Source organism: Rattus norvegicus, chromosome 1 (assembly GCF_036323735.1).
Source record: "Rattus norvegicus strain BN/NHsdMcwi chromosome 1, GRCr8, whole genome shotgun sequence".
NCBI classification, from domain to species: Eukaryota; Metazoa; Chordata; class Mammalia; order Rodentia; family Muridae; genus Rattus; species Rattus norvegicus.
This window is the reverse complement of record NC_086019.1, coordinates 254,512,409-254,539,945: the sequence shown is the minus strand read 5'-3', so window position 1 is coordinate 254,539,945 and position 27,537 is coordinate 254,512,409. Positions and strand designations below refer to the sequence as shown.

The 27,537-nt window shown below is 50.5% G+C and overlaps 1 protein-coding gene and 1 long non-coding RNA gene across 8 annotated transcripts; both read left to right on the top strand.

The window, feature by feature from the left end:
• The first annotated feature begins 340 nt into the window (after positions 1 to 340).
• Positions 341 to 6,442, top strand: Fgf8 (fibroblast growth factor 8). Of its 4 annotated transcripts, none has more exons than XM_039107310.1 (6): positions 560 to 591; positions 692 to 920; positions 1,257 to 1,343; positions 1,607 to 1,754; positions 4,972 to 5,078; positions 5,977 to 6,442. In XM_039107310.1, exons 1-6 carry the CDS (start codon positions 560 to 562, stop codon positions 6,265 to 6,267), a joined length of 894 nt encoding a protein of 297 aa, XP_038963238.1. In that variant the 3' UTR covers positions 6,268 to 6,442. The 4 variants fall into 4 exon arrangements, with proteins under 4 accessions (NP_579820.1, NP_001401120.1, XP_038963238.1 ...); XM_063286101.1 differs by having other exon boundaries at positions 1,574 to 1,754; NM_133286.2 differs by lacking the exon at positions 1,257 to 1,343 and having other exon boundaries at positions 341 to 591; positions 692 to 728.
• Positions 6,443 to 11,671: 5,229 nt separating this feature from the next.
• Positions 11,672 to 24,784, top strand: LOC102550220 (uncharacterized). Of its 4 annotated transcripts, none has more exons than XR_005499707.2 (5): positions 11,872 to 11,973; positions 12,435 to 12,608; positions 13,325 to 13,627; positions 15,713 to 15,798; positions 24,231 to 24,784. It is a non-coding gene; the product is annotated as an uncharacterized LOC102550220 (long non-coding RNA). The 4 variants fall into 4 exon arrangements; XR_005499708.2 differs by having other exon boundaries at positions 11,891 to 11,973; positions 12,427 to 12,608; XR_005499709.2 differs by having other exon boundaries at positions 11,672 to 12,608; positions 13,513 to 13,627.
• The last annotated feature ends 2,753 nt before the right edge of the window (positions 24,785 to 27,537 follow it).

The window sequence follows — 27,537 nt, the reverse complement described above, 5'->3', positions numbered from 1 at the left end:
GCTGTCCCAGGCAGCCCCCAGGAGCGCTGGAAGAGACAGGCAAGGGTAGTGGGAGGCGCCCACGCCAGCGGCTCCCGCCCCTCCCGCGGGTCCCTAGACCCCTCCCCTGGGCCAGACCCCCCAATCCCAGCTCTGCCCGCCGCCCCGCCCCGGGCCGCCCCGCCCCCGCCCCGGGCGGCGACCCGGCCCCAGCGCCCAGCCCGGGGTGCGGGCTCCGGCCGCCCGCCCCGCGCTCCCCCCTCGCGGCCGGTGCGGCGCCCCCCGCCCCTGTCCTCCCCCTCCCTCCACACCCTCCCACCCACCCCACAGGCCCGTTACCCTCCCGCCTGCTCCGGCTCCTGAGCAGCCAGCGGCACCGGCTCCGGCAGCGGCGCAGAGGGAATCGGCGCGCGCGGCGAGCACGACATTCCACGGGACCCGCCGAGCCGCGTCGGGATAGCCGCTGGGCTCCCGCACCCCGACCTTCCTCGGCCTCCGCACCTTCGGCCTGTCCCCCCGCGGCTTCCAGTGGGACGGCGTGACCCCGCCCGGGCTCTCGGTGCTCCCGGGGCCGCGCGCCATGGGCAGCCCCCGCTCCGCGCTGAGCTGCCTGTGAGTACCGCGGTCGCCCCCGGGTCCCCGTCTGCCAGCGCTCGCCGAGCCCTCTCCGCTCACCCCGCGCCTCTCTCCTGCCCGCTTTTGTCTCCCACAGGCTGTTGCACTTGCTGGTTCTCTGCCTCCAAGCCCAGGTAAGGAGCGCCGCGCAGAAGCGGGGGCCGGGCGCGGGGGACCCAGCTGACACTCTCGGGCAGGGACACGAGGACCGATCCTTCGGCCAGCGCAGCAGGGCTGGAAAGAACTTTACAAATCCAGCCCCAAACTACCCCGAGGAGGGATCTAAGGAACAGAGAGACAGTGTCCTGCCTAAAGTCACAGAGCGAGTGAGTGGAGAGACTAGAACCCAAGGGTCTTGAGCCCAGCGACTCTCAAAGGCGCGCTAGCCAGTTCGGGTGGGTGGGAAGGCTACCTGTAGCCACACCTGGCCTCCTAAGAAGGCGGGAGCCGGAGTCAGCGGGTGTTCCTTGTCAAGGGTAGTTGGGATGTAGTTGCAGCAACTATCCTCTCCGCTGCTCTCTGGGGAGACGTGTGGCCGGTTTGGGCCAGCGTGTTAACCTAGGCCCTTTACACTCTCAACATTTGCTCCGTAAATTTGTCTTTATAAATGTCACGGGTCGGGTAGCGTTGCCTCGCTACTTAAAAGCACCCTGCTCCTCTAGGAAGGCCCGGGCGGGGGGCCTGCGCTGGGCAGGGAGCCCGCTTCCCTGCTCCGAGCTGGCCGGGAGCCCCAGGGTGTTTCCCAACAGGTGGGTTCAGACTCTCCTCATCCCGGGTTTATCCATCCATCCTGGGTGGGTCTGCGCGACTTCCCCGCGGGGGTTGGTGGCCTGAGCCGGCATGTTGTGGGGATGCCCCCAGTCCCTGCTGGCTGCCTGGCGCGGCGGGAGGGGGGTACAAGGGCAGTGGGGACCAACTCAGGGCCCCTGGGCGGAGTAGCATTATAATGGCGTGCTGTGTATTTTTCAATTTCCTAAAGGTAACTGTTCAGTCCTCACCTAATTTTACACAGCATGTGAGGGAGCAGAGCCTGGTGACGGATCAGCTCAGCCGCCGCCTCATCCGGACCTACCAGCTCTACAGCCGCACCAGCGGGAAGCACGTGCAGGTCCTGGCCAACAAGCGCATCAACGCCATGGCAGAAGACGGAGACCCCTTCGGTAAGGCGCATTCCCCGGACCCTGGAGAGGAGAGGTCGCTGTGAACCTCGCCGCTCCCTGCCAGCCCCAGCTGCAATGGGAGTCCTGCGGGCTCCCCAGCTGAGAAGGGAAGGAGTTAAGGCAAAAAGGTGCCTTGGGGTCAGCTGGAGAGAATAGTGGGGAAGGGACCCTGGGGAGGACGGGGCCAACAGGTGCCCTCTCTTCCCTGCTCCGCAAATGAATGAAACCAGGAGTCTCCCTTACAACCTCCCCCTCTTCACACACCTCTTCCCAGCTGCAGGTGGAGGCAGAGGGTTCAGGGGAGAGGCCCAGATTTAAGGGAAGTTCTTGAAAGAGGATATGTCGCCAGGGCCCACAAAAGGAGAATGGGAAAAAGAAAGTAGAGAAATCCCCCAGTTTGCCCAGCTTTAAAAAGGGAGATAGTGGCTAACTGATCAGAAGAGTCAACTGCACAGGGAAGCTTGGCCCTGAAAGTTAAGACTCCCGGCTCTACTGCGGAGACCCCAGGGGGCTGAGTCGGCTGGCGGCTCCCCGTAGGGTTGCTGAGAACAGGGAGCTACTGGGGCAGGGGTTGAGAACTGATTGATTTCTAAAACATTCAATATTCCTGTCTTGAAATGGGGCCAATTTCCAGACTCCTGGATGTACCACAAGGAAGGCAAAACCCTCTGGGTGGCTGGAGTTTTTAGAGAGCGGAATATTGTGAGTTTAAAAACCTTTAAATGATGACCAACTTAAACAAGCATGAAAGGAGAAAGGAAGGCTCTATTAAAATGTAATAAAAGGGCAAGGCATTTTAAGAGCTAAGGAGAAAAATGAAGAATGATATAAAACAGAAAAAGAACGAGGCTTTCTTTCTTTTTTTCAGATGTAGAGTTTGAAAGGAGTTGCAAGTCTGTAAATGTTAAAAAAAAAAAAAAAGGCTCGAGATTGTTCTCGAGGAATCTCTGGAGAGACCCCCGCGTCTGGCAGAGCGATTAAAACTCTTCTTACTTTCACCTTTTTTAACATTTCCTGAATACTTTCTCCTCTTCTCGAGCCAGTTTGGGGGATCGAGTATGTCTCGCTGCATTTTTTCAGCATCGACGTAGCTGACTTCCCTTCAAAGCTAGAGGAGGAGACATAATTTTCCTGGGATAAATCTGTCACTGGGGTGGAAGAATAGGTTCGAAATGTTAAGCTTTCCAAAAGCCTGGTTGGGAAAGCCTCTGTAAACTGCCTGGCCAGGCTCCCCTGATCGATCCGAGGAGACCGAGGGGGGTGTCCTTCTGGGTGGGGGTGGGGGCAGCCTGCCTGGTGGCCGCGCTCCCCCGCTGGGCTGGCAGCGCTGGCCTTCAGGTCCTTTGTCCCTCCAAATTGGCTGCTTGCTGCCCTTCTCAGTTTCCCAACAAGAAAAAGGAAAGAATGCTGGGCTCCTCCAGAGTTTACTGGAGCAAATGGCCTAGCATCCTTGGGTTCTGGGGTGGGAAGGAGAAGCTAGGCTGGCAGTGATGGAATTGGTCTTTAGGCATTAGAGAGGTCAGATGCCACTTCGTTCAGACCCAGAGGAGGCTTCCAGGATTTCTTGGTTTCTGCCTGAAGGGCAGAAGTTTGAATCTGGGCCTCCAAAAGGCCCATGAAAGAGGCATTAAGGTACACAGACTGAAGAAAGCAGAGGAGAGGTCCCAATTGCTACGTCAGGAGCCGAGAATGGGCAGAGGTACCCACTCTGCAATATGATACTCAGAGCAGGGTCCTGTAACCCCCTCTAGCCGGCATCTTTCCCTGGCCATGAAGCAATTGCTTCTTGCTTTACAAAGCAGACATGAGAGGAATCAACAGTTTGCCTGGAGAGGTGAGCAGAAGGAGAGGTAAACAGTTGTTCCTCCCAGCTGACTTTGGGGACAGACTGAGGACTTCAGCTTCTGCATCCCACTTTTGTGTCTATGTGAAATAGGCAATCAGGGGCTAGGCATTGTGAGGCCTTCCCTGGTGGTCCCTGTGCCTCCTTACCACTGGTATTGGTTGTATATAGAGAGCCACTTGTCAAGATAGGACTGCTTTCTCAAGGAGGAAAAGGTCTGGGCTTTGAGGCAGGGCAGGCAGGAGACGCAGTCTCTGCTGCTCCACCATCTAATTCAGCTCTTCCTCTCTCCTTGGGAATAGCCTCTAAGAGAGCAATTATAGGAAGAGGTGGTTGGGAGCAGCTTTTGGGGCAAGCAGGCTGTTCATGTGAACAGGAAGTAGAGGAGGGCACAGAATTCAGCCCTGAATTCTGAAAGCTTCACCTCTGAAAGCTTTGGCCAATGCCTAAGAGACCCTGCTATAATGGAGGTGAAGAGAGAAAAGACAATGATGAGTTGTCAGAGTCTGTACGTGTTGGAGCTGGACTCCAAAGATTGGCAACCTGAAGGAGAAGGGCAGGATCTGAGTCTGGTTCCAGACAGCAGGCTGCTAAAGTCTGTATAGGGAAAAGCACCCTCTTCCGCCTCTTCTCTGAGTCTCTTATTTTGAACTATATATGTATGTATGTATGGTGTGTGTGTGTGTGTGTGTGTGTGACCCCCTGGAATTAGAGTCCCAGGCAGTTGTGAGCACTGAACTTTGGCCCCCTACAGGAACAGCATGCTGGGCCATCTCTCCAGCCTCCTCTGCCATTTCTTGCAGAACAAGCCTGCCCAAGGGGTGAAGGATGGCCAGGGCTGGGAATTAGACCTGACTGGGAAGGAACAGTGGATGTTTTTACCTTTAGCTTCATGATAGGAGGTTACCACTGTTCCCAGATGTTCTTAATGATCTGTGGGGTGTGAGCTCATATTCTAGGTTGGAAGGATATTCAGAGACCTCTCAAACAGCTATGGAATCTACATAGCTTAAATTTTACTTGGCACCTCGACCTTAAAAAGAAAAGAAAAGAAAAAAGAAAAAGCTTCTAGCATGGAAAAAGGGGCTAAAGGAATGGAGATTCAATGCATCCAAACCTATCTATGAAACTTACCCTGTAAACTGTTATTTGTCCCAGACCCTTTGCAAGCCCAGAGGTGGAGTCTCAGGTCCTGAAGAGTCCATCTTCCTTAGGGCTATCCAGTGCGTCCGAAAATGGACTGGGCTGGAGCTGTGTTTTGTGTTTCTCGCCCTTGGAACGGTTGTTCCAGGGATAGGGTGCATCCCTGATAAAGCTATAGAGCACAGAGGTCACAGATCTACTGACCATCCATTCCCATAACTATCCTGACAGCAAAGCTCATTGTGGAGACCGATACTTTTGGAAGCAGAGTCCGAGTCCGCGGAGCAGAGACCGGTCTGTACATCTGCATGAACAAGAAGGGGAAGCTAATCGCCAAGGTGAGGCTCCAGAAGGGAAGTGGGGTTTGAGAGGTGGCATGGACTGACTGAGCCTCTCTAGTACACTTTAATCCCAGCAAGGTGAGTCTGGAGAGGCATGGATGGTACCTTGGTTACCTCAGGGTTTGCCTAATGATTAGACGGGAGGACTAAGAGAAAGAAACGAGAGAGAGAGAGAGAGAGAGAGAGAGAGAGAGAGAGAGAGAGAGAGAGAGAGAGACTAAAACCTATGAAGAAGATGGAGGAAGGCTAGGGAAGGGGATGGGGGTGGTGATGCAAATTCCATATATCTTTTTTACAAATCGCCAAATTGCTTTGCTATTATGTCCAATTACATGGTACCAGCATTTGGAATGTTCAGTAAGCCGCAGGCCCAGCCCCTCGGCCTAGCTCTGAAATGACCCCATTAGTCACGGCTCCTCTCCAGTCTCAAGCTCCCCACTTCCTAGGCTTCAGGGCCTGGGCCTCAGAGTCCCTCCTAGGCTTCCCCTCCCCCACATAGGGTGTCTGTCCCGGGTGAGTGGGGGGGCTGATTCTGAGTCCAGAGATGCTGGGGAGTTGGGGGGCAGGTGGAGAAACTCCCGCAACCCAGGCCAGACTGGTGGGCAGTAGGCCAGAACAGGCAGGCTTTGGGCCCCTCTGCCTCGGGCCCAGCCCCTCCGTGGAGAGCCATGTGTCACTGCTGCCCAGGAGGACAGGAAGTTGCCGGGTGGGCTGTGGGTTGTGAGGGATTAGAGAACGGGTGCCCGGGTAGGGGGTGGGGCCGGGCTCAGGCTCCCCTTGCCATCTGCTGGGGTGCCCACCTGCTGTCTGGGGCCGCTGGCCCTCTGCCTCACTAGGAGGGAGGCTCTGTAACACCTCGTCTGCCCCCTCACCCCTACCCCCCAACTACCTGCAGAGCAACGGCAAAGGCAAGGACTGCGTGTTCACGGAGATCGTGCTGGAGAACAACTACACGGCGCTGCAGAACGCCAAGTACGAGGGCTGGTACATGGCCTTTACCCGCAAGGGCCGGCCCCGCAAGGGTTCCAAGACGCGCCAGCACCAGCGCGAGGTGCACTTCATGAAGCGCCTGCCGCGGGGCCACCACACCACAGAGCAGAGCCTCCGCTTCGAGTTCCTCAACTACCCGCCCTTCACGCGCAGCCTGCGCGGCAGCCAGAGGACTTGGGCCCCGGAGCCCCGATAGGCGCTCGCCCGGCCCCTCCCTGCCTGCCTGCGGACTCCAGGGAGAGCTCGGCCGCACTGCGAAGGGGAGGAGCTGGGGAGCTGCCTTCTAGTTGTGCATATTGTTTGCTGTTGGGTTTTTTGTTTTGTTTTGTTCTGTTTTTTAAACAAAAGAGAGGCTCTATTTTTGTATTCCACTGGCTGTGGTGTCTGTCTTCTTAGCTCTCAGGAAAGCCCACTGGTGACCTAAGGCTGGGTTGCTCTGGGGCTCCCTGGGGTGGAGGGCTCTCTAGTCTGAAGTCCCAGCACTGGCAGGGCACCTGGTCAGGCCAACCAAGGCCACTCTGTACCCCAGGCAAGGGTAGGGAGAAAAAAAAAAGATTAGGCCTAGGTCAGTCCCTTGGGGTGGGTGTCAGTGAGGGGTGGTTGTGTACTGGTTACTATTAAATGACTAAAGTGTTAATTTAACTTGCATAGTAGAAGTGTGTGTTGGAGCTTGAGTCCTGCCAGGAATAGCCCCTTCCTACGGTGCTGTCCCAACTGCAGGTCCAAGGCCAACCTCCATCTAAGGAACTGTTTGCCAGCTTTCTCTTCTATTCCACTGAAAGGGTTTTGTGGGGAAGACAGCTAGGGGGCACAGAAAGATTCTGAGCTGGCCTTGGATCTCTCAGATGGGGACCACCTTGCTCTAACACTTCCCAAGCCCCAGGGCCAAAATGAAGCACATGCTGGAGTCCTCTGTGGGTGACAGGTTGGGAGCCCCTTTGGCTCTGTAGCTCTAATCTATATGAGTAACAGGACAGAGGCCATAGAACTGATTATAGTCTATAGAACCTGACTTCAAAAGCTGAAGAGCAATTACCCAGTGTCCAAGGGGTTGGGGGTAGGGAGCACTGCCTAGGCTGCTGTTGACATGGCGCTGAGTCAACTTTGGGAGAGCCAGGCCAAGGCTGTGAACAGAAAGTGCCAGGCTCAGGTGCTCCCCAAAAGCTTAAAGCACAGTTGCCCTTGAAGAGGCCAACCTGAGGGACCCTGGCGTTCAGGAAAAAGAGCTAGGCATAGGCAAGAGTGGAAGAGAGGCCTTGGGATGAGCAAAGGAAGCTCAGAAGCAGGACCCCGGGGCCCAGAGCTGGCCCATTCATTCTTCATACACAGAGCTTCCATGCTGGCTCCTATAGCCCGGCTACTACAACAATCTGGAAACTTCCTTGTAGACCCCTTTTTGGCACCTCACTTGGCTTGGGTTGGGGCAGCCAAAGGCTTCCTAACCATGGGGGCATTCCTCCGGAGTTCTTCTAGCCCAAGTCCTGGGATCGGCCTTTCTAGGTCGATCACAATTGCCGAGGCTCACTGGAAAGCATGAAACAAGAAGCCGCAGAATCCTCACTCAGTCCCTGTCTACTCATCCCAGGGCCTCTGGGTAGAGCGACTCTTCAGGTGCACAGACACTGGGGGTACGGAAGGGGCTTCAGCTAGCCGTCTTCCAGCCCCCCCCCAAAGCACCCGGTGCCTTGTTCTCTGCTCCCCTCCCCCTTTAATTAATTCTGGGTGAGCAGCCTGGCTTTATTGTGCGAGGAGCTGGGGTCTCACTGTGGGAAAAGTCACACCTTCTGAGCAGCTTCTGATGCCATGCAAATGAAGGGACCGGTCAGGAAACGCTTTCATCTGCACGGTCGCCTGTCCAGCCCCCCAGCCCAGTAATTACCCACATGTCATTTGTTTAAGAGCAATTCCTGGGGAAAGCCACAGGGTGGGAGGGAGTCTAGGGGGTGATGGAATGTCAGGCCCTTCGCCTGTGATCCCCGCTACAAAGTGAGGCCTGGCTGGGCCAAGGGTGGTCAGTGGCTAGGCCAAAGCTAAACCTCTGGGCTGGGAGATCAGAGTCTTCGTCACATCTAGGTAGGGGAGGTGAGCAGGCGAGAGCGCCAGACCTGCCTTCTACAGGGGGAAGAGATGCCCTGCAGGGGAGAGGCCAGAGAGGTGGGCAGGAAGGTGGGAATCTGCCCAGGCTGCCTGAGGCTTTGGGAAGGAGTAGGCCCCCAAGCCAGGGACCCATGGGAGCCGAGCACAGAGCAGTAGGATGAAGCTAGGCCAGAGCACCCAGCAATTTGTTTATCTTTGAGTTGCTGCCTCCACAGAGCCCTCACTAATGGGGTTTTACAGCCCACTCAAGCTGCAACTGGCCAAGAATCAATCATTACCGTACTTAGTGGTTTGATAGTTAACAGCCTGAACTGAAGCCAAACTGGTTGTTAACTGTGATAACAACTGATTTCAAGGGGTTATTGCCGGCCCAATATGCTTAGCCATTTATTTTGGGGAAAACAAGCAGGGAGCTGTAGCAAGGCCCAGAATAGGGAGGAGGACAGAGCTTATTCTCAGCCAAACGGCAGACCACTCTCTCCCTGGGTCAGCTACAGTAAGCTTAGTGACTCAGGCTCCCTTCTGTCCTTACCAAGTCCTGCTTGGATTCGTCTTTCTCACTTGTCCATTTTCTTTAATGGTGTCTCATGCAACCTGGGCTGATGCTGGCTTCGTTGTGTAGCCTCCCAGCATTGAACTCCTGGGCCTCTCAGACATTGTGTCTTTAGTGCACGCTCAGCTCAGGCCTCTATTCAGCAGGTAAGGCCAGACCCCTCACTCATCCTCTCCGCTGGGATTCCAGAACCATGCCAAGTCCAAATCAGAAGCTTGCGTTTCATTTCAAAGCCAACAAAGACCTGACCCAGGTCTTGGCTGGAAGGCTATGGGTCCTGTCCACCCATCCTGCTCTCCACATGACACCACACGGGCTAGAACACCACTGTGCAAAGAACCTCAGGGCTCCCTCTCTCCAGATGGACAACCCGTGGCTCAGCAGTTACAGAGTCAAAGCTAGAACATTTCCAGGTCTAGGCTGCCTCTTGAGCACTGTAGGTCTCACCCTGATACTATTCATTCATTCAATAAATATTTACCAAGTGCCTATTATTTGCCTGACTCTGCTCTGAGCAGATGGGATAGGATAGGAAGTTAAAAAAAAAAAAGCAACTCGAAATCTCCATTGTTTTCTGCTCAGCTTCTCCAGGGAAGGGAGGGGGGGGGCACAACCAAGACAGTGTATCAGACACAGATTCAGAGACAGGAATGAGTGGGGAGGGTGCCGACTAGCTTAAATAGCGTGATCAAAGAAGGCCTTGCTGAGAACTTACACTTGAACAGACACCTGTTGGGGTGAGGCTCTCCGATTGGGGGGGGGGCACCCAGGTAGAGGAACAGGTCAAAAACCAGAGGGAACCAGAGAGGAGACCAATGTGGCTGGAACCAAGGTGAGGTGAGACCTCAGGAGTTGGGGCTGAGGAGTGTGCTAAAAGGGCTGGAATACTGACTGAGTTGATAGCCCAGGGATGGCAAGGCACCCAGTGGAGGGCAGATCCTACAGGGGCCACTTTGGCTTAACCTTGGTGGGGGGACGTGGCACCCCATTGTGAGGTTACAACAGCACATCGACATGATGTGAAGGCAGGGATGTGAAGATTGCTGTGACTGCTGTGTGTTAAGTAGAGACAGTGGGGGGCAAGGGAGACAGTTACAAAGCGACAGAGAGAAGCTAAGTGATTGATAATAGTGGATTGGGAGAGGTGAGAAGCGATTGGAATTTGGTGGGGGTTTTTTTTTTTGTTTTTTTGGTTTTTTTTTTGTCTCTCTCTTTTTTTTTTTTTTTTTTTTTTTGTTTTGGGAGGGGCAGGCAGGTGGGTTTGGCTATGGTTTGGGTAGGAAGAGAAGGTGGCTAGGTGGCTAGGGATACCTTGGAGGCTTGAGCAACTGAAAGTGCTCACCATGGAGTTGCTGTTGGCTGAGAAGGTTCCAGGTGGGGGCCACTTTACAGGGAGGCTCTGGAGTTTGAGCTGACTCAGTATTCCAGAGGAAGAGCAGTGAGTGGGGAGCTCCTCGGATCTGGAATTCCAGGGCGAGGTCTCATTCTTGTGCCATTAGGAGTGCTGAACAGACAGCAGTGCTCAAAGCCAGGAGACGATGGAGTCCCAGGGAGAGTGGGAGCTAAAGGAGGAAAGACCCATGTTGGAGTCTTAAGCCTCGGAGTGGAGGGGAGAAGGAACACTGACAAAGATGGAGGAAATGTGGCCTGAGGGAGGGTAGGGACCCCAGGAGACTGCTACACACTGCTGAAGCAGGAGGAAGAGCCCCGTCAGAACCTGGAGTTTAAGTGGTCAAGAGTCTGATTGCCCATTAGCTTCCCCTACCCCTACCTACCAAACCCAGAGCCAGGGAGTGACCAAAACTGAGAACTCTCATCTGGAGCCTCCTGATTCGTCTAACAAACTCAGTTCTGATTCACTCAGTAGGTCCTGCTGGCTTTTCTTCCAGAACACTCTCTTGTCCAGTCCATCCAATAGCTTGTCGGTTGCTACTGCTCTCCAAGCCAGCTCTGCTTCCCTTTCCTGTTTGTCTAATGAGTCACTATATAGGCCTAGCTGGCCTTGAACTCACAGAGGGTCTCTGTCTGCCTTTCACATGCTGTGATTAAAGACAAGTGTCTTGTTGTCTTGTTTTTTTGGAAACGAGAGTTTACATACTTAACCATGGCACAGCTATTGGGAAAAGAGTCTTACTAAGATGCCTAGGCTGGCCTTGAACTCCCTCAAGATCCATAAGACCTTGAGTTTGAAATCCTTTTGCCTCAGCTCCCAAGTAATAAGGTTTACAGTCGTCCTACTCTGTTGCTGTGATAAAAGCAGCTGACTAAAAGCAGCTTGGGGTTGGAAGGGACGTTTGTTTGGCTTACAGGCTCTAATCCATCATTGAGGGAAGTCAAGGCAAGGGCTTAAGTCAGTAACCCAGAGGCAGAAACTGAAGCAGAGACCCCGGAGGAGTGCTGCTCACTGGCTTTCTCCCCGTGGCTTGATCAGTTTGCTTTTTTATACAACTCCGGACCTCCTGCCTAAGGGCAGCCCTGCCCACAGTGAGCTGGGCCTTCCACATCAATCAATCACCAATCAAGAAAATTCCCTTCAGACAAGCAGACAAGGGCAGTAGGATGGAGACAATGCCTTACCCTTCTTCCCAGGTGACCTGCATTTCTGTCAAGTTGATACAAGCTAACCAGCAACAGGCCTGGCACCACCAAGGCCTGCCATATTCTCTATGTTAGTCTCCCCACTCTCTGGCATTTTCTTGGTTTCTGTGTACCTGGTCTGTCTAGCTGTACCTTCCCAAAGGGCAAGAACCTTGGTGTAACTTGCTCATTGCCTAAGGCAACGCCAGGCACAGCATTGCTGGCAGCAAATGCTGACCACCTAGCCCATCTAAAATATGCTACCTATTTATTTATTTATTTATTTATTTATTTATTTATTATTATTTTACTTATTTGAGACAAGATTGGGCCGACATAGAATTCACAACCTAGCCCAGGCTAGCCTTGAACTGTTGACAATCTTCCTACCTCAGTTTACTGAAAGTTGGGATTATAGCTGTGAGCCACTGTACCTGGTTCACACCTTTATGGTTTAACTAAAGGAGACCACAGACCCATTTTCCAAAGGCACGATAAATGTTCCCTAAGCTTGGACACATGGAGATCAAAGCAGGATCTACTGGGCTGGAAGTCTCAGAACCCCTCCAAATTCTGCTTCCTTGGTTGCATTGGGTTTCCATAGCAACCAAGGGGCTTCAGTAAAGATGGTGAATGGGGAATTAAAAGCCAGAGAGAGCTGAGCAGAGAGGAGGAGTAAGTGGTGGGGAGACAGATGGGGAGCTGGCAGGAACCCCAGGGGGATCCCCAAGTCCCATGTTATTGTGGAAGGTTGTGCCAAGAAGGTCCTTTTGGTTGCTCTCCTCCCCATCTGGGTCTCTCTGCATCCCAAGAAGTAACTGTCTGTCTGGACAGGCCCAGAGCTGATCGCTTGTGAGCCCCTCCCACTGGTTGGCAGATACTGAGCAAGGCCTGGACTCTATCCCTTAGTAAGAAACAAGAGGGAGCCCTGGGTTGACTGGGGAAACACTTGTTTCCCTTCCTCGCTTGGCTGTCCACGGGAGGAGTGTCAGGCACTATTCCCTGCTGAGCCTGGTCCTTTGCGCTGACATTTGGGGATCCTGGCCTGGCTCCCAGATCCTGGCCTGGTTAAAGATCAGATGGCTCAAGGGTAGGACCTAACTGGAAGGGCCTGGGTGCTACTTTGAGATATGCAGGAGAAGCCTGGAGGAAGCTTCAGGCAACCTGCCCCTCCCTCTGGGAAATCCCTGAGCATGAAGCCAGAGGATGACAGAACCTTCAGCCTGCAAGAGAGCCTGGGAGAATCCATAACGTCCACCAGCAGCCTGGACACCCTGTCCTGAGACCCAAGGCAGCTGTGTGGGGAACAGGTCAGTGACTTTCAAGGGGAGAAATGACCAGGGTTACCACCAGATTACATCTGTCCCTCTGTCTGAATGTACACATGGGAGACTTTAGGGAAATGTCTGGGACCTGAACTCAAGACAGAGCAGTCCCCCAAATGTCCATGGTCCCAAGAACCTCCACCGTGATGGACCTCACGGTATGTCCTCTAATTTAATAATTTCAATTTTTTCTTTTCTTTATTAAAAAAATTACTCTTTTAGAAAGGGTCTCACTATGTAGCCCCAACTGGCCTAGAACTCTTTATGTATACCATTGTCCTCAAACTCACAGAGATCCACTTGCCTCTGTTTCCTGGGTTCTGGGTTTAAAGGTATGCACCACATCCAGCCTTATCTACCAATCTATCATCTATCTATCTATCTATCTATCTATCTATCTATATCTATTTATCTATCATTTATCATCTACCTATCATCTATCTGTCTATCATCTATCTACCTATCATCTAGCTATCTATCATCTATCCATCCTTCCATCTATCTATCCATCCATCCATCTATCATCTATTTATCTATCCATCCATCTATCTATCATCTAGCTAGCTAGCTATCATCTATCTATCTACCTATCTACCTATCTATCTACCTATCATTTATCTATTTATTTAACATCTATCTATCATCTGTCATCTATCATCTATCACCTATTTATCCTCCCCCCCCTCTCTCTTCCTTTCCAGTCTGGAATGGATCACTTGACCTTGGACAAAGGCTTCAGCTTCAACCACTTAAATTTGACAAACACCATCAAATCCTACGATATCTTTCTTCACAAAAGAAATCCTGTGTCTCATCCTAACAAATACCTGGGCTATACTGCACCCTTCCAACTTGACTCCTGCCCTGCCTCCTTCGGTTTCTTCTACAGCCTTCCCTGGAGTCACTACCTTCTACACAGTGCCTAAGAGCGAGCCCATGAAACATTCATGGTGGCTAATCCACTGTGGAGGACCTGCTGATGCCTGTCCTGATAGAACTGGCAGGTCAGTGGAGGCTGGGCTTGGGCTCAGGTTCCAGACACTTCCTTAAAACTGGTCCTGATCCTCCCAGGGGAAAGTTGGAGGTTCAGATCCTGAGCTGCCAGCAGAGCTTCCTGTGCAGGGAATGTAGCAGCCCAGGGAGGGAGAGTGGCTTCATGGCTACCCACAAGTGAGGTGTGGTTTGTTAGTCAAGCATCTGACTAAGAACCAGGAGACCAAATGAGCCAAATGACTCAAGCACAAAAAGGGCCAGGGTCTGTGCTGAGTGAGAGGACGGGACAGAGCCTAAGTTTGTGGTATCTGGAATTTCTAAAGTTAACTTAGATTGGGGAGCCTGAGACAGCCTCAGCCTTCCTAATGTTGCCACCCTTTAATACAGTTCCTCATGCTGTGGTGATCCCCAACTATAAATTTATTTTGTTGCTACTGTGACTGTAATTTTGCTACTGTTGTAGTGTAAATATCTGATATGCAGAATATTTGATATACGATTCCTGTGAAAAGTTATTTGACCTCCAAAGGGCTTGCAAACCAAAGGTTGAGAACAGCTGGTCTGAGAGATAGGCCTGAGAGACCAGGGGATGGAAAGATCCTGGATCTGATTAGAGTTGTCAGGATCAATGTTTGTGTGAGTAGGGGAAGTGTCCAGCAGGTGCTTTAGGATGTCACTCCTTGGAACAGTGGCCTCTGTGGGGAGGGATTCTGGGATAGGAGCTGGGCCACCTGAGTAAGGACTCAGGCTTGCAAATTGATACCACTCAATGGTACAATAAGAAGCTGCATTGTGTCTCCAAGGAGGCTGCTTTCTTGGGAAACAGTTCAGTAGCCCGAGGGCCTGCGGTCACCCAGAAGCTGGAGAAGATCAAGGGCAAGTTTCTATGTGCCCAGGATGCCTAGCCTCTCTTTCAACCTTGCATTTACTCAAGCAGGGGTGTTTCTGCCTGGACCCTCGGCAGAAGCAAGAGGTTCAGATGTGGTGATTGGGAGACAGTTCTCCTGCTCGTTCTTAGGCTGGGGCATAAGCCCGTACATCTTGCTCCTCTGAGCCAATCTTACAACTTCTCCCTCTGACTCTCCGAAAAGCACAGGAGAGATGGGGAGGTTAAGTCTGAGTTGCCTGGAGTTGGGGGAAAAAATAGGGAGGAGAGAAACTTTAAGGACAGTGTGGATGGACCCAAGAGGTTAAGACAGGAAAGGGAGGGGCTGGATGAGGAAGGAGGGCTGGGAAGGAAGGCGCTCGGCAGAATCCAGTGAAAGAAGGAAGCCCCATGTTGGCTCTGCTGGAGGCAGTCCATCCCAGCTCAGCTCAGCTCAGCTCAGCTCAGCAGCTCAGGTTCAGTTTGACTCTCACTGCTGGAGGGATGGGGTCAGTAAGGCAAGGTCCCCACTGGGCTCCCAAACTAGTAAACCTGTAGTGGTCACACGACAGTGGCAACAGTCTGGGTAGCTCATACACCAGCACCAGGTACCCTGCTTGTCTGAATCACTGAAGTGGTCACAGAGAAGACAGGACGTAAGAGTTAAGTAGCTCTGAGAGTCTCAAGGAGTTCGTCTTTTCCTCCTTCCTTCCATTTTCCATTTTTGATTTGGTTTGAGGAGACAGGGTCTTTGTAGGCCTGGAACTCACCGGGTAAGCCAAGGTGGCCTCGAATTTGAGATCCTCCTGTCTCAGTGGCCTGAGGTTACATGTGTTGTACGCTGACAACTTTCATCTTTTCTGTAACGTTGGTTTTCTTGTCTAGAAAGGGAAGGACTTGGCTAGGTCACATGTCAGTGGAGTGCTGCCTTGTATGTGTACGGCTCAGGCACAAGTTCCCAGCATTGCATACAGCTGGGCACGGTGACACACAGCTGTCAATCCTACCACCCGAGAGGCAGAAGAGGGAGGATGAAAACTTCATGGTTATCCTTGGCTAGATAGTGACTCTGAGCCCAACCTGTGCCAATAAATCAGGATTGAAGAGAGAGAGAGAGAGAGAGAGAGAGAGAGAGAGAGAGAGAGAGAGAGAGAGAGAGGACCAGTGAGACAGCTCAGCAGGTAAAGGTGCGTGCATGTCACCAAGCCTGACTCCCCATGTTCAATTCCAGGCCCTACATGGTGGGAGAACCAAGCCCTACAAGTTGTCCTCTGACATCTACCAGTGCCATGGTGCGCCTGTGCACATGTTAAATAAGTGAGTATAATTTTAAAAGTTAGAATTTTGTGGGTTTTTTCCAGCAATAGAAACCGTCCTCTCCACAGGAGGCAAACCTAGACTGGAAAGGTATCTTGTAATATGGTTCTAATGTCTGCCTTGGCAGTATAGAGGTCCTTCCAGTGTTCTTGAGGTACAGCTGTGTGTGGCAAGAGGAGAAGGCAAGACTGAGCCCTTCAGGGTTCTTCCGGGTATTCAGGAAGTGATGCAGAGGACCCTCCAGCGAGGCAGAGGTGGGTGGGTGGGTTCTGGGCCATTCAGGGGCATTCTTAGGTCCCAAAGGAGAAGGCGCCTTCAGGATGACAAGTGAAACCCCCCAGCTTTCCTCAGAGCACCTGGGCTAGCAGAAATGTTCCCAGAGCAGCCTCTGACTCTTCCTGTGCTGACCACGAACACCTAGGTATTATCCCAACCAGAAACTTCCACTTGGAGCAAAGCTCCCAGGCATGAAACTCGAGCTGCCAAGAAGAGGCTCCTTAGCTGGGGAGTGGCTGGAAAGGGAGAGAAATCCTGCAAAGCGCTGGAAGCCTCAGAGAGGCCATGAAACCCTGAAGACAAACGACCAGGCAGTTGTGCTGCCCCTGCCTCCTGCAGAACCAAGGTCAGGGCCGAGACAGTGGGGAGTAAGTCTTGCTTCTAGGGGAGAGTAATTGGTACACCTGTGACCACGGCCAATATCCCCCAGGAGGCCTTCAGGGTTGGCCTGCAGTCACTCAAGCTGTCCCCTCTCCTCCCTGGTTCCCACCCCCCATACTTTCCAGCTGCTTCCACTTACTATAATGGGCTGCTGTTAACCTGAAGGGAAGGGCCAGCCAGGAACTCAGGGTCCTATGGTAGGCGATCAGGAAAGGGAGCCAGAGTCGACATCTAAACTCTCAGTTTACCGAAGGCCCAACAAGTGCCAGGCATGTGGCTCATGTGGCTCATGTCTGTGATCTAGGCAACAGTCCCACCGCATTTTACTGACGGGAAAACTGAGGCCCAGAGGGCATAGGCAATTGGCCACAGGTGATTGACCTAGCCGGGTAATACCTTATCCAGCAGGGCTTTCTGAGTATACAGGACTAATGGCTCTTCTGCCGAGTTGAAATCACTGCTCTAGAGCCCTAGAGGCCTGGTTAACGTCAAGGTAAGGCCTTTCTTTCCTTTCAAACTGTGGAAACAGGCAGAGGAACCCCAGAGTGCTCGTTTCTTTACTTGGGTTCTATGGCCCTGTGAAAGTTATTTCACCCAATGAGGCTCAGTCTCCTTATATGTAGCAGGGTTCACCATAGTATCTACCCACCGTGGAGTGCCAGAAAGAGAACATATCATATATAAAATGCTAACAACAGGGCTCAGCAGAATTTACACGACATGAATTGAGCCCCTGGGAGAAAACCTCTAGGGAACTGAGTGGATCAGGTTCAATTTCTACCCTAGGTACAAAGACAGCAGGGAGAGGTACCTTGGTAGTCAGGAAGCCAGCAGGGACCCTTTCCATGGCCGAACCACTGAATCTTGTCACATAAACAATTGTGCTTAACAGACACTGAGTTGCCTTGACATGTCTCCAAAGGCTGAATGGGATTCCCAGTTCCTGTGGGAGGATCCTTAGAATCAAGCAGAGTTAGGACAAAGGAGACCTGGGCTCCTACACAGTCCTAACTTTGGACTCTTAACAAGGAGTCATGGACCTTTTGAAACTATGGACTCTTAGTCTCCCTCCAGCATCTATCCAAACTCAGCCTTCCTAGAACAATGGGAGCCCACCTCTGCTTGGCAGGAAGGGAGAATGCTGTGGTCTTTGGTCGTTTCCTGTCTCTCCCATCTCCCCCTCTGTCCAGCAACCCCCTTTTTTTTGGACAGGGTCTTACTATGTAGCTCCAGCTGGCTCTGTAGTCTAGGCTGGCCTATACTCAGAGATCCATTTGCCTCTGCCTTCTGAGTCCTGGAATTAAAAGGTGTATAGCATCACGCCCAATATCATTTCTTCGATATCTTAAGACTGGCATGTGGCTGCTGTCATCGGAGGCCTGGGGCTTCAGTTATAGATCTCAGGGTACTATGTTCAAGACATACTTGGAGAACACTTTCCCCACAACTGGGTTTGAGCCTGTGTCATAGAGGGCTGAACGGCAGGACAACTTCTATGTTCAACCCTTACCTGTCCTGATATGGCATTGTCATCCACACAGCATGTGTTTGAGAGACATGCAACACACATTCATAATGTTAAAGTACATTTGGGATTTTGAACTAGGCTGCATGTATAGCTATTCCTGGTTGCATGTGGCCCACAAACCACAGAGTAGACACAGATGACAGAGAGTGGGGTTTGTGAAGGACTGATCCCACCAGCAAGCATCACAGCCTGTACTCTTCTTGTTCCTGGGATCTTGTTATCCAGCATGAGAAACAAGGTACCCTACTCTTCTTAGCCCCGGTCTCATAGTCTACCAGTTATTACAGTCATAAAGTACCAAGTGGAAACATTTCAGAAACAGACAATCCCCGCGTTTTATTTATTTTTTAAATTATTTTATTATTTGATGCGGATTGGTGTTTTGCCCACACATATGTCTAGATACCACATGCATGGGGTGCCTGAGAAGGCCAACGAGTTTCAGTTCCCTTGGAACTGGAGTTATGGATGGCTGTGAGTCTCCATGGAGGTTCTGGGAATCAAACCTGGGTCTTAAACACTGCTCCATCTCTCCAGCCCCAATTGGTAAGTTTTAAATTTCGCACAGTTTTGGTAGCATGATAGCATGATAAAGCCTTATGCTGTCCCACTCAGTCCTGCCTAGAACACGAATCATGTCTTTGTCCAGAGTATCCACACTGTATGGACTACCCGCCCGTTAGTTATTTAGCTGTCTTGGTTATCAGATCCACTGTTGTGGTAGTGCAGTGTCTGTGTCCAGGCGGCTCTCAGTACAGTGGTGGCTGGAAATTTCTCTAGATTGAAGAAAAGCCATGAAATTCTCTCTGAGCAAAAGGTTAAAAGTTCACAGCTTAATAAAGACAGGAAGACATTTTATGCTGATGTCTTTAAGACATTAAAAAAAAGAATGAATTGTCTATTCATGAAATTATGAAGGAAGGAACACCTATGCTTCTTCAACTGTGGCATCTCAGGATGCAAAAGAGGCAAGATGGCTCCAGAGGCATTTGCTGCCAAGCCTGACAACCTGAGTTTCATCCCTGGGTCCCACACAGTGGGGGGACATCACAGGCATCACTTAGCACCAGAGTGTCAGGTTGTTAAGATTCATTTGCTGTGGGTTGTGAACCATAAATGAGTACATTGGAAAAAGGACACCTGTCTGCTGCTCTGTGACTCAGACATGGGGACATTCCATTTGCAGAGGAGGAAATCAGAGTTCAGCAAGGCTAACTAAGTGGTCAAACCAGAATCTGAAGCCAAATCTGTTGACTCCAATGATGCCGGGCAAATCTAATGGGACAGTGACCAGGGACAGCGCCACCATGACGCTGGGAAGGTTTTGGCTGGGGGTGTTCTACCTAGTCAGAGAAAGGAAGCATGAAAGAGCAGAACCTTCCCTGCCCAAAGCCAGGAATTAGGTGGAATTCAGTTTTTTAGTCTGAGATCAACACTAGTTTTGAATGGTAGAAATAATGACCCGGACAGACCTTACCTCAGCTGCTGTATTAAAGCAGAAATTCTAAAATTTTGAGAACCACTGTGAAAATTGGGTGAATTAAAAGCATATTCCAAGGCTGGAGTGATAAGGCAGTGGTTTAGAGCACTGGCTCCAGGACCAGAGGACCCGGGTTTAATTCCCAGTTACAGGGAAGCTCTCAACTGCCTCTAACTCTGGCTCCTTGGATCTGACGCCCTCTTCTGGTCTATTCCGGCTCCAGGCATGAAGGCGTGGCCAGGCATACACGCAGGCAGAATACATACGTATAAAATGAGTAAAACATGTAAAACCTTTTTTGAAAAGAGGAAAGGAAACGGATTGTTCCCGAGACTGGGGTCTCTTTCAGAGCTGTTGCTCTGATGGACTGGGGCACTGTTCTCCATTCCCAAAGTAGGGCTCATGCTATAATCATTGTAAGCAGCTAGAGTCAAAACTTCTAAAAAACAAAACAAAACAACAACAAAAAAAAAACAAATAAAACCCAAGAAAATATGAATCCCCTTTGCAGGCTTAGAGATTTGCACTGCTCACTCGACTCCAGGATTAAAGTCAAATCTTTCAGCAGGCATGGGATTGTAACATCCTTCTAGACTAACCTTCTGCTTTAAAAAAAAAAAAAAAGGCTTCATCTGTCTGTCTGTCTATCATTTATCTCTATCACGTATCTATCATCTGTCTATCTAATATGTTCGAGTGCATGCCTCTCTCTCTCTCTCTCTGTCTCTCTCTGTCTCTGTCTCTCTCTGTCTCTCTCTCTGTGTGTGTGTGTGTGTGGGTGCATGGGTGTGTGTGTGTGTGTGTGTGTGTGTGTGTGTGTGTGTGTGTACACATATAGGCCAACTTACAGAGTTGCTTCTCTCCTTCTGCCATGGGTTCTAGGGTTGGCAGCAAGATTTCATCTTTATCTGCTGAGCCATCTGTTCTGACCTCCTTCTACTTCTATGGAAGGTTCTAGTAATTCAGATACTCCCACCTTACCCCCATCTTCCAAAGACCCCATGCTTTTCCATGTGTCTGCCTTTCCATGTGCTTCCTCTGCCTCAGGAAACTCCTGTGAGTTCTTCAAGCTCTCATTGTCTCCCAGGCAGTCTTCTGTGCTCTGGAACATTCTTCCCTTGTAATAGCCACTTGTAATTCCTTACCTAGACCACAGTTCTGCAAGCAGTCTTGGAGCTTAGTCAATGGTCCTACGTTTTCATGAATGAGTAAACTCTATTATGGAGGCCTTAGTGCTTGGTCCCAGAACTGTGGGCTCAGTAAGAGAGCAACAACATGATCTCTGGAGAATTGATCAGAGAGTTCTCAGAGTTTTGGATTTAGAGGTAGTGTTGGAGAAGATGGTAGCTTTTTTTAAAATACAACTTATATGACATTTATTTGTGTGCACAACACATGATACAGCACACAACTGAAAGTCAGAGGACTGCTTTTAGGAGTTGGTTCTCTCCTCTCCTCACATTGGATCTCAGGCATTGAACTCCTTGTCAGGCTTGGTGGCAAGCACCTCCACCCACTGAACCATCCCACCAATCCTATTTACCTCTTTGTAAGGGTTTGCTGTCTGCTAGGAGCTATGCTGAGCTCTTGTACTTCCATCCCACTGAGCCTCTTAATACTACTACAGCTGTTACTACCCTCTTGAGAATATTTTCTCCCCAATAAGTCATTAACTCCAGTTTGCAACTGAGGAAACAGGTTCAGAAAAGTGAACAGATTTTCTTCCTTCCAAAGCTGTACAGCTGGGATTTAAATACACATCTGTTGGCTTGTCAAACCAAAGCTCTTAAAAATTATTTATTTTTTACGTGTATAGGTGTTTTGTCTATATATATATGTCTGTGCACCACGTGGGTGTCTGGTGCTAGAGGAGGCCAGAGGAAGGTGTGGCTCTCCTGGAACTGGAGTTACAAACATGTGGAGGCTGGGTGTCGAATTTGGACCATCTTCACCGCTGAGCTGTCTCTCTGGCCTCTGATTCCTCCAAGTATGAACTTCTCCATCTGCATCATGGAAGAGCGTTATGCTGCCTCAGCTCAGCGACACTGTTAGCCTCTGGGTTTAGGAACAGCTTGGTACATAGTCTGGGGTTGCATAGGCAGGCTGGGTGAGATCAGTGTCCCAGCCTGACATATACCAATACCTCATCTGGGGAAGACTGAGGCATCAGTAACCGTTGGCTCATTGCTGTTTCTGCCACCACCCACCCTGGAACAAACTAGGCTAAGAAAGAACAAAAATATCAAAGCAAGACTGACCAGGGATCGGCTGGGTCTCCCTCTTTAGGACATAGGAACTCTGTTGGGAAAGTTTGTTGTTGTTTTGGAAACATTTTCATCACCTACAAGAAGTTCCATGTCTATTACCAGTCATTCTCCATGCTTTCTCTCTCCCCAGCAACAAGCACCCCACCCCCGACCCCCATCAGAAGGCCAGAAGGACTCCCATCTTGAGAACTGAGATGGGATTCTAGCCTGCCTTTGGTTAGCCATCAGCTTGGGAAGTGGTTTAATCTTATAGGCCTTCTTCCTAAGAGGCCAGGGATGTGGGCAAGAACACAGAGTCAGGAGGCAGGGAAGGCCAGGGTATCCTTCAGAAGCTAGAGCATTACCACAGCAGCGCAGCTTGTGTGCCGCCATTGCCAGGATCCTGATGTGTTGTCCCAGGGGCATGTCAGAGGAAGAAGGGATTGAAGGCAAAGGCATTGTTCTCCTCTTCTTGTAAGGGAGACCAAAAGAAGGTTCTGCCAACATAGTTCCTCCTGGATCCTGAAGCGATAGGCATCTAGAAATTCCCACCTTTGGAAAAAGTGACCTTGCCCCTTCTCAGGCCTCCCTGGGCTCAGTGCATGCTTCTGTATGAGGAGTGGTTTCACTCTCTTAATGCTTAAATGCCAGCTTCTTAGTCAAAGATCAACATTTTCCTCTGCCCATTTGAGATGATGTCTACAATGTATTTCAAAGCACATCTGGAACTTATGAAGTAGCTCAGGCTGGCCTTGAACTCATAGCAATCTTCTTGGCTCAGCCACCCAAATGCCAGGATTACAGGTAGAAGCCATCATACCTGGCTAAAAATGATCTTGAGCAAAGGAAAAAGTCACAAACTTCTTCATGTGTGTTCGCTAGTTGCTGCTGTTACATTGCCTACCTAGCCACAGTACAAACCTCACTGTTGTCTGGGCGAGGGCTGAGGATGTAACTCATTTGAGTTCTTGCCCAGAATGCATGAAGCCACGGGCTTAATCACAACATGAAACGCGTGTGGTGGGAAACACCTATAATACTCACATTCAAGAGGTAGAGGCAAGAATATCAGAAGTTTAGTTTTGAACATGAGACCCTGTTTTGAAAAACAAAACACAGCAAAACAATAAGGGGTGGTGTAAGGATCTCGAAGGTGATTAGGCAATTTTAGGAACTCACTACAAAAGAAGGGGTGCATTAAAAATAGAGTTCGGGGACTGGGATGGGGGGGTTGGGTGGGGGGGGGTGGAGACTGGGGTCAGGTGGGGGTGGGGTGGGGGTGGGATGGGGGTGGGAGATACTCACTCAGGTGGTAAAGCACTTGTCTTGCAAGCATGAGGACCTAAGTTTAGTCCCCAGATTCCACATAAAGATGCTGGGTGGGCATGGACATTATCCCAGCATGGGGAGGTAGAGGCAGGAGAACCCCTTTGGTTCACCAGTCAATCAGTCAGCTTAGCCTGACTGGGGAAGTCAGAGCCAGTAAGAGATCCTCCTGTCTTAAAGGAGGCAGGCAGTGTTACTGAGGATGACATCCAAGGTTGTCCCATGTCCTACACATCTGTGAATACACATACACCTGCACGTATACAAACACATGTGTCTTTAAAAAAAAAAGTAGAACCCCAAGTGTCTCTGGGAAAGTTAGGAGCAGAAGAGCTAGAAGACCAAGAATCCCAAACTGTGTTGTCTCTAGAGGGCTAACAGTAGCCTGGGCATTCACGATGGGGGAGCTTCTAGGCTGCTGTAAGCTCCTTGGGGCTGTAAAGGCCGATGACAAAGAGTTCGTTCCCCATCTGTAGCTGCAGTAGCCACATAGCCGGCTTGAATCATCCCATCTTTTTCCAGGATAATAGGAATATGGAACCGCCTCACTTCTGGTTTCTTATCTTTGTTGTTGATACAGAATCCAAATACCACTAAGTCTACCCCTTTTGAGTATATAAGGGCTTTTTGGCTGTTGACAGAGCTGTGTAACCATCATCACCATCTAATCCTGTAACATTGCTCATCCCCCTTTAAAACAGCCCCCGCTCGTGAGCAGGCCCTTTTCCAGATCCACCCACTCTAGACATGTGGATGGAATCACTTTAGCATAGAGTCTTTGGGGCTCCTAGGCCATAGCAGGAGTCACTAATTCATCCTTTGAACACTAATATTTCATTCACCCTTCATGTAACCTTTGTATCTTAGCTATTGTATTGTGGACCAAAGACAGAGTCAGAGGCAGGAGCTCTGACTAGAGAGACCATTCTGTTGCTTCAGTGGAAGAGGTGGGTGGGGGTGGGGAAACCGAGGAGGAAAAGGTTCTAAACGTGTGGTTCTGGACCTCCTAGATGCCACTTCTATTGGCTCTGAGGTCTTAGCTTCCAGACAATAGTTATGGACAAATGTCAGCAGTCTGATCTAGTGCCGACTTCTTATGGAAACAAAGGGAAATGGGACTGTAGGCTGTAGATCTGAGCTTTGCTCAGGCCCCGACTTGGACAGTCCTGAACGGGTTCTCCCATTTTCTCCCTAGTCTCTACAAAATCATCACAGGGACAGCAAGGAATCCCAAAGCGGTTTGACTTGAACACACGTCAAAGAGTCTTCCAATAACTTCTGGGCCGTGCTATTGGACGATCTCAGATGCACACACTGGAGTAGGCTGGACCTCGGGAAAGGAAAATGGTTCACCACCTCGTGCTTCAAGTGCTCATTGACCTGGGTAGTTAGTGTACTAGGCAGTTAGACCAGAATAGTTTGGGCATCTGTCATACTCTGTTAGTGGCATGAGGTCAAGGATGAGGGAATGGTATGGATGTTTCTAGAGATCCACAATCACTTACCTCATTTTGTCTAAGGGGTTGAGTTTTCAGGGTCTAGGATCTTTTAAGAAAATTTTGTGGGGCTGGAGAGATGGCTCAGTGGTTAAGAGCGCTGACTGCTCTTCCAGAGGTCCTGAGTTCAATCTCCAGCAACCACATGGTGGCTCACAACCATCTGTAATAAGATCTGATGCCTTCTTTTGGTATGTCTGAAGCTACAATGTACTCCATACATAAAATAAATATATCTTTTAAAAAAAGAAAATTTTGTTTGTTATTTTTTAAAAAGATTTTATTTATTTATTTTATTTATATGGGCACACTGTAGCTGTCTTTAGACATACCAGAATGAGGGCATCGGATCTCATTACAGATAGTTGTGAGCCACCATGTGGTTGCTGGGAATTGAACTCAGGACTTCTGGAAGAGCAGTCAGTGCTTTTAACCGCTGAGCCATCTCACCAGCCCTTGTTTGTTATTTTTAAAGTGCCATTCCTCCTACAATTGCAATACAGTCCTTATATATGTGGGGGCACAGTGTGCACCCCCTAGGGAAGAGGACGAAAGAATGAGCAAGTGATATGGAGCCTTGCACAGAAGTATTTCCTCTTCCAGGGACCAGTACAGCAATCTTGCCCAAGGCTTTGGAACCATCCTGAGGAGCTCCGCACCTCTAACTCTGGCAATAAGAAACAGTTTTGAATTGCCACCAGACCGCAGGCCAGCAGCGGGACCACGCAGAATCAGGGAGCCTGGCCTCAAGGGAATAGCGAGGAGGGCAGGGCTTGTGCTGGCTGAAAGCTGCAGACGGGTAATTTCCAAATGACCATTTCAAAGGAAGGTTAAATTTCTCCAAGATAAGAGGGAGAGCAGAGAGCATGCCTATATCTCTAACCCCCTGAGCTCCGGGCCGTGATAACAGCTGTGGGCTTGGAAACCTAATGCTGATGAAAGAGTTAAAGGGTGACTGCAGGCAGCTATCGGTGACACCCGCTCCAAACTGAGCATGCTCCCTGAGCGGCTGGGGACTGGGGTTACTCCATGAATAGAGGCCACTCTCAGGGAGATTTTCCAGGAACAGAATGGGGTCAGAGAGCCGCTAGGGGAACAATGGTTACCACCGACTAGCTGAATTTCTTACAATCACACACCATACCCCCTGATCAAATAGCTCCTTTGTCCGGCTCATATAAGAACATGTCATACCATGATGATTTGGAAGAATGACACGGGTTTGCCTTTCACAGAGATCAGAAGGGCTTGTTGTGCAGCAGGGGGAAAAACATCAGAGTCAAGGAAAACCTGGAGAATAAAAGGAGCAAATGGAAACAGCAACAATGCTGGCCGCTGGAGAGGCGGACCGGGCCTGGTTACCAGCAGACTCGGCTACCGGGCTGCTCTGCGGGGAGAAGAGCCTGCGGCTTCACAGCGCCCCCTTGGAAGTTTGGGATTAAGGAAAGGCAAACTGCTGGCAAAGGTGGCCGGAATGGGCTGGTGGATGCCGGGCTGTGTACACAGACCAAACAGAAAGAAGGAACCTGAGAGGTTTTGCTACCTAAGCTGTAGTGCTCTCCCTCTCCTCCTCCTCGTCCTCCTCGTCCTCCTCGTCCTCCTCCTCGTCCTCCTCCTCGTCCTCCTCGTCCTCCTCGTCCTCGTCCTCGTCCTCCTCCTCCTCCTCCTCCTCCTCCTCCTCCTCCTCCTCCTCCTCCTCCTCCTCCTCCTCCTCTTCCTCTGCGGTAGTTTTCATCTTCCTTTTTTCCTTCTTCTCCTTCTCTTGCCTCCTCTTCCTCCTGTCTTCCTTCTCCTTCCTTTTTTCTTCTCTTCCTTTTCTTCTTCCTTTTCCTCCTCTTCCTTCCTCTCCTTTTCTTTTCTTTTGAGGGTCTTACAGACAGGGAATTTACTATGTTAACCTGGCTGGCCTGGAATTTGTGGTAATCCTCTTGTCTAAGGTTCGCAAGTGCTGAGATTTTGCAAGTGGGTGCCACTATGCCCACCCAAGTCATTGTTTTTAATGGCCAGGGATACTGAAGCCTGGTGCGCAACAGTGGCTTGGTGGTCTGCTGGTTTTATTGACTCCGAGTAGCTTTAAGGACTACGTCTCTCCTTTCTCTAACTTTGAAGATGGAGTTGAAATACCCACCACCCCACCCCCAAGCATTTTGTTCAGAGCGGAAGAGATGAGCTTTAGGGCTATAACTGGGTCACCTACCTGACTCAGGGACTCCTGTAAAGAAACTCCTTCAGAGTACCCCTCTTCTGTGTACCTCTCTTTCCCCATCTCTAAAGTGGGATGGAAAGCACCATCTGGACGACAGATAGACAGACAGACAGATACTCAGCTTCCAGTTTTAAAATACCTTCAGTGGGCTTCCACTCTGGGTAATAACACTGGTCAGAGCAAAGCCTAGCTGCTCTAAGAGACATAGTCACTGGACTCAGACAAGCAAACACTGTCTAGCTAGACCACAGGACTCCCAGCTTTGATCGTAGCTGAGTCCCTTAGTCAAGATGAGCTGGTTCCTTTTCTGTTTCAGGTAAGTCAGATGAAACAGAGACAGAAAGCTCAAATAGCAACACTCCTGCTGCACCCCGCCATCAAGCAGGATCACAGAAAAGATGACAATTGTTAGTCACTAATTGACATTCACCTTGAGTGCAGCCACTGTAAGTGGATCTGATGTCTTTGTATTGTGTTTCCCTAGAACTATGTGGGGTTAAAAACTGGGGGTATTTTCTGTTAATATATTCTCTTTCATCCTCAGACCCTTGAAATCCTTTACCAACCGATAGGCAGCTTTCAGTGCTGGCCCTGTGGGGAACACGGCCAGTGCTGGCATTCCCCATCCCCCACCCCAGCCCGCCCAGCTGGGAGGCCTGACCCACAGAAGGGTCCTAAGCCCGGCAGTAGGTCTGGAGATCAAGACTGTCACCGACTTCTTCATTGCTCCAGCTTTGAAACTAAAGAGCCAGGTTCTGGAAAGCAACAGTGGAGACTTGGCCCTTATGGCCACTCTGGCT